The sequence below is a fragment of the Lichenostomus cassidix genome, chromosome 5 (genome assembly GCF_008360975.1).
Source record: "Lichenostomus cassidix isolate B80296 chromosome 5, HeHo_3.0, whole genome shotgun sequence".
NCBI lineage: Eukaryota > Metazoa > Chordata > Aves > Passeriformes > Meliphagidae > Lichenostomus > Lichenostomus cassidix.
This window is the reverse complement of record NC_139486.1, coordinates 9193430-9205222: the sequence shown is the minus strand read 5'-3', so window position 1 is coordinate 9205222 and position 11793 is coordinate 9193430. Positions and strand designations below refer to the sequence as shown.

Sequence of the window (11793 nt, the reverse complement as noted above, 5' to 3'; positions counted from 1 at the left end):
AGAGGCAGCCTGCAGGGAGGGCTGCCCGATCCAGGAGCAGCCACCGGGCACCTGTGTCTCGGCCCCTCGATGAGGAGGAGCTCGCTCCCTCCTGCCGTCCGCACCCACTGCAAATACAATAAAGCAGCGGGGAGAAAAGAGGGGGAAGCTTTTTGGAGGACTGAAAATCCACGTCCCTTCCGGAAAGTGCTTTACCTCTGCTCCCTCAGGCTTTCCTTTTTTTTTTCAACCTTCCAGTATTTTTTTTCTTTTTTTTTTTGTGCATGTCTTTCTTCCCTCCTAAACTGACTTCACTGGCAGCTTTTCCCTCCTTGCGCTCACCCCGGAGGAGGAGGAGAAGGAGGAGGGAAAAAACAACCCACCAACCCAGCCACTAAACCCACCCAGCAGTGGATGGGGGGAGGCAGGAGGCTCGCAGTGCGGGCTCCTGGCCAGCGGGCGGTGGGAGCCCCCTCGCTCGGCGAGCTGATGGCCGGCGGCGGGGGAGCAGGGCGCTGCCGGCCCCGCGCACCCAGCGCAGCGGCGGCCCCGGCCGCGGCCCCGGCGCCGGTGGGGCGCTGAGGGCTCCGCGCCCGCGCTCGCTCGTCAGGCAAGGTGCGCTGAGGGGGGATAAAACGGGAGGGAGAGCGGCGGAGAGCAGCAGAGAGAGGCAGGGAGGCTGGCGGGTCTGCCCGGCTGCTGGCTACCTCACCCCGGCGGCGCATCCTGGCAGATGACGGAGTAACTCACCCGCGTCTGGCTTTTTTTTTTTTTTCTTTTTATCCCCCCCGTCTTTTTTTAAGGGGTGGGAGGTGTTTGCTATTTTATCCTTTTTTTTTTTTTTTTTTTTTTTTTCCCCTCTGTGTGCGTGTGTGTGTATACAAATACATCGCCTCCGCTCAGGGAGCCGGATATTTCCAACCCCAAACTATGGCTTTTCAAAAATCGCCCGATGCCTCCAATGCCACGAGGAAAAATCCCAGCCTCCTGGAGATAGGAGCCTTGTGCTTGGACTCGGAGATCATCTTCGGCTTCACCAGCCACCTCCTGCGGAGGAAAACCAAGGTAAGGGGATCCTGCCGCGGTCCGGGGGAGCTGGGGCTGGGGAGGGGCTCGGGGTGGTCCGGCTGCCTGCCCTGTGCTGGGCCGGCTCAGGGGAAGGGGGTGGCAAACTTGGCGGTGCGAAGTTGCGGGCGGCGGTGCCGGGCAGGTTTCAGCACCACGAACAGTCCTGGCGGCTCCGCGGAGCGGCGCGGAGGGGCGCGGGGGGACCGCGCTGCCCGACCCCTCCTGGGGCTTAGCTGCGGGCACAGCGGCACCTTATGTGACCCCTGTTTCAGATGGGGAGTGGTGGCACAGCATCCCGCTATGTCCAGGAGGGTTTTGTACTTAGGAAGGAAAGGAGGCTGCTCAGCCCAGCGCCCGCCGGGGAGCCCACCCCTTTACCCCCGCCCCGTCCAACCCGAGCCTCGGAGCCGCGGGAGGGTTTTGCAGACGTCGTTCGGGCGCAGGAAATTTCGGAGCAACTTCCCAGAGAGCAGCCTTGCCCCGAGCAGGCGTGAGAAGGGATCCGGGGCGCAGCGCCCGGGTGCGTGTGTGTGCCAGTCCCGCTTCCCCGCCCGCCCAAGGGGGCTCACGGCATCCCCGGGCACCAGCCTGTGCCCCCCCTGTGCCTTCACTCTCCGCACCCAAACTTTTTCGGGCTGTCGGCGGGCGGGGGCAGCGATCACAGTGTGGGGGGGCTCTGCTCGCCGTGCGGGGCTCGCATCAGGGCTGTGCCTGTCGCCCACGGCCCCAGCCCTGCCCCAGGGCACGCACCTTTGGAGGGGGTGGTAGTGGGGCGCTCCACACACGTGCTCGGGAGAGTCAGAAAAGTTTAAGCGGCGGGGAAAGGTGCCTCGTGGGCGGGATTATTTTTTCCCTCATGCGTACGCCTTTCCCCACTCTCTGCGCTCGGCGCTGCCCGCTTCCCCGCAGACCCTACCGCACGGTTCAGTGCCACCAGCACCCCCTCTCGCGGTGGCGGGGAGGGGACCCAGGAGCGGCGCTGGCATCTCCGGGGCAGCGGCCGCCGTCTCCCGGCGCGGCCCCGCGGGGCTCGGGCTGCTCGGTGCCGGGCGGGAGCGCGGGCGCGGCGGCGCCGGCAGGGGGCGCTCTGGTCACAGGGACGGCGGCGGCGCGCGGAGCCTGCGGGCCTGGGCACGTCCGGCCTTGCCGCCGCGTGAGGGACAGGCGCCGCGGGGCAGCGCGGCAGACAGCGGCGCGCACCCCTCTCTCTGGGGGAAAGAGCTAAAAAAAGGAGAAAGTGCTAAATATACGAGCCGCAGCGGCAGCCAAGTAGACAATTAGCTGCGAACGTTAATTTCTCCATCTGTCAGGTCAATTTCCGCGTGTAGGAGCATCCCGCCGCGGCCGCCGAGCGGCGGGGCGGTCGGCCCCGCGGGGAGTGCGCCCCGAGGCACTGCGCGTCTGCCCGCCGAGAGGGCACCGCATCCCTGCCCGCGCAGGAGAGGGCAGCCGCGGGGCCGAGCGAGGGGAGCGGAGCCCGGCCGGACCCTTGGCCCCGCCGGCAGCTGCTCCGCACCCTCAGGGCCCCTGTCCTGCCCCGCGCCCTGCGGCGGGACGCGCACCCCGCGCCTGGCCCTTTTCCCCGACTCCCGGGGAGCTTGGGTGTTAGAGTGTGAAGGAGGCAATGACTTCAGTCACATCGGTTTTGGGACTATCCCGTAGGGTCACTGTGAAATGGCATCTCTCTCCCCCCGCCGATATCCCAAACCCAAAGCCCAGCCCGCCCCGGCCGAGGCTCCCCCGCCCCGCTTACCCCACCCGCCCCCGCCCAGCCCCTCCTCCCCTGCCCTCGGAGCACTTTTCCAGCTTTTTTTTGCCGACGTGCTCCGGTGCTCTGGGTCCTTCCCCGTGCCGCTGTGGGGAGCTCACTCCTCCTCCTGCTCCCATCCCAAACTTCACTCCCGTCTAAACATGGGAGGCAACATCACCTAGAGCGGCAGCCCGGGCGGCGGGACGCGGCGCGATCACTGCTGGCACCCTGACCCCGTCCCGCCATGGGCGCCCCGGGCTGGCCGCGCCGCCGGGCAGCGCGCCGGCCGCACTAGCGGAGCGGGGCGCGGGCAGGGGAGCATCCCCCGCTATCATGATCGCGGCCGCCGGCAGGAAGGCTCTGGGATCTGATCCCCGGGCGCCGGGGGTAAGTTGCTACAACACTCCTCCCTGCGGTTGATTCTTTCTTCTTTTTCCTTTTTTTATTATTTTTCTCACTTTTTTTTTTAAATTTTTTTTTCCCTCGCGAGGAGGGTGGGAGCAGCGTTGCCTCCGCGTCCCGCGTTGCTGAGCTGTGCTGTCTCCGCAGGTGGCGGAGGGGAGCGCGGCGCGGGAGCTCTCCCCGCGGAAGAGGCCGCCGGCCGCCGCCGAGGAGGAGCGCTGCGCCAGCCGCCCGCCGCCCGAGGGAGCGGGAGCCGCCGCGGGAACTGAGCTGCGGCCGCTGGAGCGGGCGGCGGCCGGGGGCTGGTGCCGGAGCTGCCAGGCGCAGCTGGCCGAGCTGAGGAGGCAGGCGGCCCGGCTGGCTGCCGGTGGCTGCCCGCCCAACGCCCCGCCGGTAAGTGCAGCGCCCAGCGCCGCCGGGGGGTCGCGGGGGGTGCGGGAGCCTGGCCCCGGTCCGCATGGGGTCACAGGTACATCCCCGCGGGTTTGGGAGGGGAGCGTGACGGCAAAGCCGGAGATTTTCGACCCAGGAGGGTTCTGCAAAAGTTCAAGGATTTCCCGTCCCGGACTTTTATCAAAAAGTGAAACTGTGCGGCTGGACGCTCACCCGCTGTAACAGCCACCGGCCGCCAGAAGCAGTTAAAAATAAAACAGGCACTTTGGGAAGAGGAGCGAAAGAACCGAGGAGCGGCTGTGCGGGAGCCGTCCGGGACGCGCCCTCGGGGCTGCCCGGGTGCCGGGGGAGCTCCCGATGTCTCTCCGCAGATTCTGGGGCCGCCCAGCCCTGCTGACACCGCCCCGGGGATGCCGGCGCGGTGTTGCGACTGGGATTTGCCTTCATCCCTCCCAAGAGAAGCTGCCGGTGGCAGACGTTCAGCTCCTCCTTCCGAGAAGCCCATAAAGTGCAGCTGAGAATCAAACCCTTGTGTTTGTTGGCGCTGGAGGAAACTTCGAGTGGGATGATTTTTGAGTGGGCTGTGCTTTTGCCCTCTGGGTTATTGAATGTGCCTGCCTGGCTGATGGGCTCACTCCTTAATGTCCCTCGGGCAAGCACTGGCTGTATCATTTTCTTCCAGTTTGTGCTGCACCGTGGCACTTCCTATCTGGTAGGGAATGGAGAAAGTACATGAGGATGCCAAGAGGTTCCCTCTAACACAGGTGCAGGTTTATTTGCATGTATGGTAATTGTCTGCACAGTTTTTGCTTTCCATGCTTGTTTTTTATCAGAGGCCTTTATTATCCTTGTCCCTTTTCCTTTGTCAGAGCAGGTAAAACAAAGCTTTTGAAAGGTGAAAAAACAGTCTTGATACAGAGTCTAGTGTAGACATCTGAAAAGACCCCCAGAATTAGCTGACAGGGCAGAATGCAACAGAAGACCCTGAGAGTCTGTTTCAGGACACACAAAACGTGTGTTGGGGTTTTGATAACGTTTGGAAGTAACGTATTTTTTTCTAAACAATGCTTATCTGGATGTTTGCAAGAATGGGGGGGAGGGTCTGAAGAGGAAGCCAAACCCTACTGACCTTCGTTTTCATTCAAAGAGTTCCTGTATGATCTACAGAATTCCCATTGAATCTAAATATAGTGTTGTTTGGAAGTGCATTGTGGAGCAGTGTCCGAATGCACAGTGAGGTTTGCATTTTCAGGCCAGATCCAAAGTCCTTTGAAATTGACAGGAGGCTCTCTATTGACTTCTTGGGTTTGGAGTGGGCTCTTACTTTTGTGGTGTAAAAGGTCACGTATCTTATCTCACTGGACTCAGGACTGCTGGACCTTTTGTTTGCTGGATTGCTGCAAATGGTGGAAAGAAGTTTAATTTCCCTTGTGAAGTGCCTGAGATAGGCTGCTTCAATGTGGAGCACTGAAACCCTTGTTCTGTTGTTGGGGTGGGCCTCTGCCATAAAGAACTGTGTCCAATCTGGGAGTGGATCTCTGCCATGGGAAAAAGAAATTGCCATTGCAGGGGGGTCAGGGGCCTCAGCCAGGTGTTCAGGTGAGGAGACCTGTGAGCAAAGGCCTGTTTGTGTGGTCTCCTTCCTGCAAGTCTCGGGGGACTGCCTTGATAAGCACTCGATGATGGGTAAATTAATCCCCCTTTTCTGCAGGGTTTCAAAGCATGCCTAGGAAGGTCATAAAATAGGAGTCATCATAGTGTCACAACCTTGTCAGACCCGAGCACGGAATAACAGATACCTGCAGTTTATTTGGTGTGATGCACGCAGTAGGGCTCGATGGTTGAAATTTTTTAAAAACTGCATTCTCTGACACTTGTGAGACCTCATTGGAAGCTCAGACTCCCACTAATCCTGGTGTGGTGAGCAGCTCCTCAGGAAGGAAGATGCAATAAAGAGTTGTACTTACTGCCTTGTGAGCGTGAAGTAGGTTAGCGGGAGATAACAGTCAGGGGTTTGGCTACTCAGCTGCTGCGAATTGGCCTTGCAGTGGGAATCTGATGCAATATGCTGGCAGGGTGAGCACTGTGTAATGTTTGTGCCAAAAAGGCAGCTTGCTCGATTTCCCCCCCGCTCCCTTTCTTGTTTAATTATATAACAAGACATCTGAAAAAGCAGCTCCTCTCTGAAAGTTTCATGCCTATACAATGCAAGTCCAAAGTTTCTTGCAGGCTCTTCTAACGCACTGTCAAACTAAGCAACTGGTGGATGAGTAAACACCAGAAGGCTACTGCTTGGAGCGTGCTGCTCTCAAAGGATTTACCTCCTTTGCCATAATAATTAAGAGATCTTTCAGCACAGATTCAGAAAGATTTCCACACCTGGTTGAAAACCCTTTGGAAAGGTGGGTGGGTGGCTCGGAGATGAAAGAAGGGCTAGTTTCCTGCTGTTGATATCTTCCCTGATGAAAGAGTGGAGGTATATTCTCATGCGTGGGGCAGCTGACAAGGGATTGAATTCACATTAGAATAAAAAGCCAACGTTCTGTTTGCAGTCTGCAGGGATAACAAATCTAATTGCTCGAGAGGGCTATGATTCATTCAGTTTGTGTTGCTATCCTTCCAATTAGATGTATTTAAAATATATAAATAATTTAAAGTTTCGGTGTTCAGATGATGTGCATTGATTACAGAATACTGTTAGTTGTTTGTGTCTCTTCAAAGTCCTCCAAATCTCTGTGGACAGCTGATAAAAAGATACACCTCTTCACTTGTGTTAAAACTCTTTAAACAGTCTCCCAAGCACAAGATTTACTGCATCCTACACTCTCAATTCCCTTCATTTTACTACTGCTGCCTTTACAGTTTTCCACCACAGTGAGGCCTGTGTGTGAATCAAAATGTGATTTTCATTAAGTGTAGATGGAACTGAGCAAAGTTTAATCTGAATTATCCCAGATTAACATTTTGGTATTGCAATGTTGGCATCGGTTTTTGGGTCATGTGCTGAACTAATGCAGGAGGGAAAAACAACGTGTCTTGGTTTATCCCTAATTGAAAGTTTTGCGGGCTGTGTCCCTGGAGAGTTGGTAATGGGATACAGGATCTCCTACTGCCATAATTCTGGCTGGAGTGGAGAGCAGGTTGCTGTGCCTGGAAGTTGTTGCTGTTGGCAGCTGTGGGACAATCCATGGGAAATGAGTTGGTGGTCTGTGTCTCACTCCCAGTTGGCAAATAGCCTTGTCACAAACCACCACAATTACCACTAATTGGCATTATTGTTGGCAGTTTCGGGGAGAGTCTGAGGACTGAATGGGATGTAGATTAAATTAGTAATAATAGTACTTAGCACCTAAATGCTTCATATTGCTTCACAAATGCTAATTAATCAATTTGTGTGATGCCCCTGTTAGGTAAAACCCAAACATGCTGCCGTTTCTAAAGAGGTGTATGTCAGAGCGAGGTGTGTTTCTCCATGTCTTGGATTGATGATATGATAATCCTTTATCCCCTATCGTTGGCTTATATGCCCAAGAAAAAAAAAAAAAAATGTGTGGTCCTGTCTCTTTAACTGCACCCAGCCGCAGAGAGAAACGCGGGTTTTTTTGAAAACATTTTCCCCAAGCCTCGCTCCGGGGGAGGATTCGTCGCCCGGCAGAGACTGCGCACTGGACGGGGGTCGGAGTGAGCTCTGTTCCCGTTTTTTCCATTCTTCTTCTTTTTTCCTCGTTTGGACCCCTTCTCTTCGATCTGCTTTGCCACCCGGAGACCCAGGAGGGCCAGAGGACAGCAGAGCTCTCCAGGGAGCTCCACCCGGCCCCGGGTGGGGGCGAGGAGGAGAGGGACTGCGTCTGAGAAAAGGACTTTTTAATCAGGTTGAATAACTGCCTTTCACCTTGTTTTTCCCCTTCCCCTGTGCCTTGTAGGGCACTCTGCATGGTTTTGTTAAATAAATAGTTTTTTCTTCACTTTCATCTGAGAGGTTCTGTTGTGGGTGGGGGAGGGGGTGTCGGGGCCCTTCGCTCTCGGAGGAGAGAGAGTCTTATCATTAACCCGGGACATATTTGGCGCCCAACTTACGGGGCCTTGATTACTTGTTCTACACCTTTTGTGGGGTTAGAGAAAGTGAAGAAAAAACCCTAATAATTGCATTCTGGTTTTAATCGCTTGGTATTGAATTACAGCCATCAGTAGTCACTATGCTGTTTGATGGGAGGTTGTTTGATGTAATACTGTCTGTTTGGCACATAGGTTTGTTTCCCTACCAACAGGTAGGGGCAATCCTGTCCCTAATGTATAATTTCCACCAATCAGGGACACGACTCCGGCTTGTTATAGTAATGTGTGTGATACTGACGATCTGTAAGAAGGTATGGGAAACAGTTAAAGATGTACATGCTCTGTTAGTTTCCTCCTCTAGTTTTAGTAACCTGTTTTGGAGTTTTGTTAGTAATATTACCCAACCTGTTAGAGAAGTAGAGGGTGAAGCTTCCTGGCTCCTCACCCATCTCTTTCCCTTTAAATCTGGTATATCAGCTTTTGAGAATATTCAGTTTCCTCTGGATGTTAAAGAGACCATTAACTTGGTAGTACAGGTGCTTTACCTAGGAGTTTCCGTGTATATGATGTTCAGTGTTACCAGAATGAGGGCTGAGAAGTCCAGAGGGGCTGAGCAGGAGCAGGCACCTAATCCAGATGTGAGGAAATTTGAATGGTGTGGAGTATGGGAGGACATAGGTAAAACTTTAAAGAAATTCTCTGATCCAATAGACTGGGAATTTCCCCCTGGACAAATCCCGAGACCAGCTGAGGTGGGGAAGTATCTGAAAGAGAAGTGCAGAGACAACTGCAGTGCAATATGTTGGGCCCTGGCATATGCTTATCGTACACTGTCAGATATTATAGAACAGGAAGTAAGGGAGCCTAAGCTAATGGCAGTTGCTCCTATTACAAGGAGCAGGAAAGCCCAATTTAAGACTGATCGCCCAGATGACAGTGGGGAGGGACCCTCAAGGCCAGCAACTGAGTCAGAGGTCATTGTTGAATCCATGAATGTGAGAGACCTTCACAGCCTAAGAAAAGATTATGTCCAACGAGATGATGAATCTGTGATTAGTTGGTTAGTCCGTCTTTGGGATGCTGCAGGCGATGTTACACTTCTAGATGCTACTGAGGCAAGGCATTTAGGGACTGTGTCACGTGACCCAGATATCAACCAAACTATACGAGATGGGCCTGACTGCAGCAGCCTCTGGAGACGAGCTATCAGAGCTGCGAGGGAAAGATACCTACATCCCGACGATCTCTATTCGCAACAAACCCAGTGGAGAACCATAGAACAAGGGATTCAACGCTTGAGAGAAATGGCAGTGGTAGAAATTGTCTTCCCAGAGGACATAGCAAACCCAGATCCGATTATAGACCCAGATAGGATAGAATGTACACCTGTGATGTGGCGGAAATTCCTAAAGCTTGGGCCATCAGGGTATGCTTCTGCTTTAGCCATTATGAAGCAAGATGACGGGCATGAGACTGTGCGTGATATGACAAGGAAACTCCGAGCGTATGCAGATGTCGTGCATAGCCCAATGAATGCAAGAATCTCAGCTGGGGAAACAAATCTGCAGAAACTAGAAAATAAGATAGAGAAGAATCATGAGAAACTCAGTAAAGAGATTAAAGACAGCCTTCTCCAAATCTCAGCAGTACAGACCAGAGGTTCTGCTACCCCACGCAGACGCTCCTCAGCTATGAGAACTGGATATAACCCTCGACATGAGTTGTGGTATTTCCTGTGTGACAGTGGAGAAAACATGAACAGGTGGGATGGACAACCCACTGCTGTCCTGGCACGACGAGTGCGTGAATTGAAGGAGGGCAAGACTCAGAGAAGGAACTCCACCAGAGGGGAAGTAGCTCTACTCAATATGTCTGATTCCGTTGAAGGAACCTCTAACACAAATACCCACCATGGTTAGAGGGGCCCTGCCTCTAGCCAGGTAGAGGCCAGGGAAAACCGAATTTTTTGGACAGTGTGGATTCGGTGGCCTGGCACATCAGAGCCACAAGAATACGAGGCTTTAGTTGACACTGGTGCACAATGCACGATAATCCCATCGAGACATGTGGGGACAGAACCTATTTCTATTTCCGGCGTTACAGGAGGATCACAAGACTTGACCCTCGTGAAAGCGGAGGTGAGCCTGACTGGAAGAGAGTGGAAAGAACATTCCATTGTGACTGGCCCAGAGGCTCCATGTATTTTGGGTATAGACTTCCTCCGAAATGGATATTTCAAAGACCCAAAGGGACTCAAGTGGGCATTTGGGATAGCTGCGGTGGAGACAGAGGGCATAAAACAATTGAACACCTTGCCTGGACTGTCAGAGAACCCATCTGCAGTAGGACTCCTGAAAGGGGAAGAGCAACAAGTACCAATTGCAACCTCGATTGTGCACCGCCGACAGTACCGGACAACTCGTGATGCCGTGATTCCCATTCACAAACTAATCCGTGAGCTGGAGAGCCAAGGGGAGGTCAGCAGGACCCATTCATCCTTTAACAGCCCCATCTGGCCTGTGCGAAAATCTGAAGGAGAATGGAGATTGACTGTGGACTATCGTGCCTTGAATGAGGTGACTCCACCTCTGAGTGCTGCTGTGCCAGACATGCTGGAGCTCCAGTATGAGCTAGAGTCCAAGGCAGCAAAGTGGTATGCTACTATTGACATTGCAAATGCATTTTTCTCCATTCCTCTGGCAGCAGAGTGCAGACCTCAGTTTGCTTTCACCTTGAGGGGCGTGCAGTACACCTGGAACCGATTGCCCCAGGGGTGGAAACACAGTCCCACCATCTGCCATGGACTGATCCAGGCTGCACTAGAATAGGGTGGGGCTCCAGAACATTTGCAATACATTGATGACATCATTGTGTGGGGGGACACAGCAGAAGAAGTATTTGAGAAAGGAAAGGAAGTAATCCAGATTCTCCTGGAAGCCGTTTTCGCTATAAAAAAGAGCAAAGTCAAAGGGCCTGCCAAAGAGATCCAGTTCCTAGGAGTGAAGTGGCAAGATGGACGGCGTCAGATTCCTACTGAGGTTATCAATAAAATCATCACAATGTCCCCCCCAACCAACAAGAAGGAGACGCAAGCTTTCCTAGGTGCCATAGGCTTTTGGAGAATGCATATCCCTGAGTACAGCCAGATCGTGAGTCCTCTCTACCTCATAACCCGCAAGAAGAACGATTTCCATTGGGGCCCTGAACAGCAGCAAGCCTTCACCCAGATCAAGCAGGAGATTGCTCATGCAGTAGCCCTTGGCCCAGTCAGGACAGGGCCAGAAGTAAAGAATGTGCTTTACTCTGCAGCTGGGAGCCATGGCCTGTCCTGGAGCCTTGGGCAGAAGGTGCCTGGTGAGACCCGAGGTCGACCACTGGGATTTTGGAGCCGAAGTTACAGAGGGTCTGAAGCCAACTACACCCCAACAGAGAAAGAAATCCTAGCAGCATATGAAGGAGTCCAAGCTGCCTCAGAGGTAATTGGCACAGAAGCACAACTCCTCCTGGCACCTCGACTACCGGTGCTGGGGTGGATGTTTAAAGCAGAGGGTCCCTCTACTCATCATGCCACCAATGGCACATGGAGCAAATGGATTGCCCTTATCACACAGCGTGCCCGTATGGGAAATCTGAATCGCCCTGGGATTTTGGAAATAATTACAAATTGGCCTGAAGGTGAAAATTTTAGTCTGACTGAGGAAGAGGAGCTGGAACAGGTGACCCGTGCAGAGGAAGCCCCACCATACAACCAACTGCCAGCAGATGAAACACGCTACGCTCTTTTCACTGATGGTTCCTGTCGTCTTGTAGGGACAAAAAGAAAATGGAAAGCAGCTGTGTGGAGCCCCACACGACGGGTTGCAGAAGCTAGGGAAGAAGAGGGGGGATCGAGCCAATTCGCTGAGCTCAAAGCCGTTCAGTTAGCCCTGGACATTGCTGAAAGAGAGAAATGGCCAAAGCTCTACCTTTATACTGATTCATGGATGGTAGCCAATGCTCTGTGGGGTTGGCTGGAAAAGTGGAAGAAGGCTGGTTGGCAGCGTAGGGGAAAACCAATTTGGGCAGCTGAAGAGTGGAAAGACATCGCTAGTCGGGCAGAGAGACTACCTGTGAAGGTCCGCCATGTAGACGCCCATGTCCCCAAG

General features: G+C 54.0%; 1 protein-coding gene across 3 annotated transcripts in view; it reads left to right on the top strand.

Moving 5' to 3' along the window:
* The first annotated feature begins 894 nt into the window (after positions 1 to 894).
* The window catches only part of KIF26A (kinesin family member 26A), a 103073-nt gene continuing 92174 nt past the window's right edge, over positions 895 to 11793 (top strand). For 2 of the 3 annotated variants that reach the window (XM_085061240.1, XM_085061239.1), the window contains exons 1-2: positions 2859 to 3184; positions 3347 to 3592. In XM_085061240.1, coding sequence (XP_084917366.1) covers positions 3131 to 3184; positions 3347 to 3592 — 300 coding nt within the window. In that variant the 5' untranslated portion in view covers positions 2859 to 3130. Of the gene's footprint in view, positions 1045 to 2858; positions 3185 to 3346; positions 3593 to 11793 lie in introns of those variants that run through there. The other variant, XM_085061241.1, reaches the window with a different exon arrangement.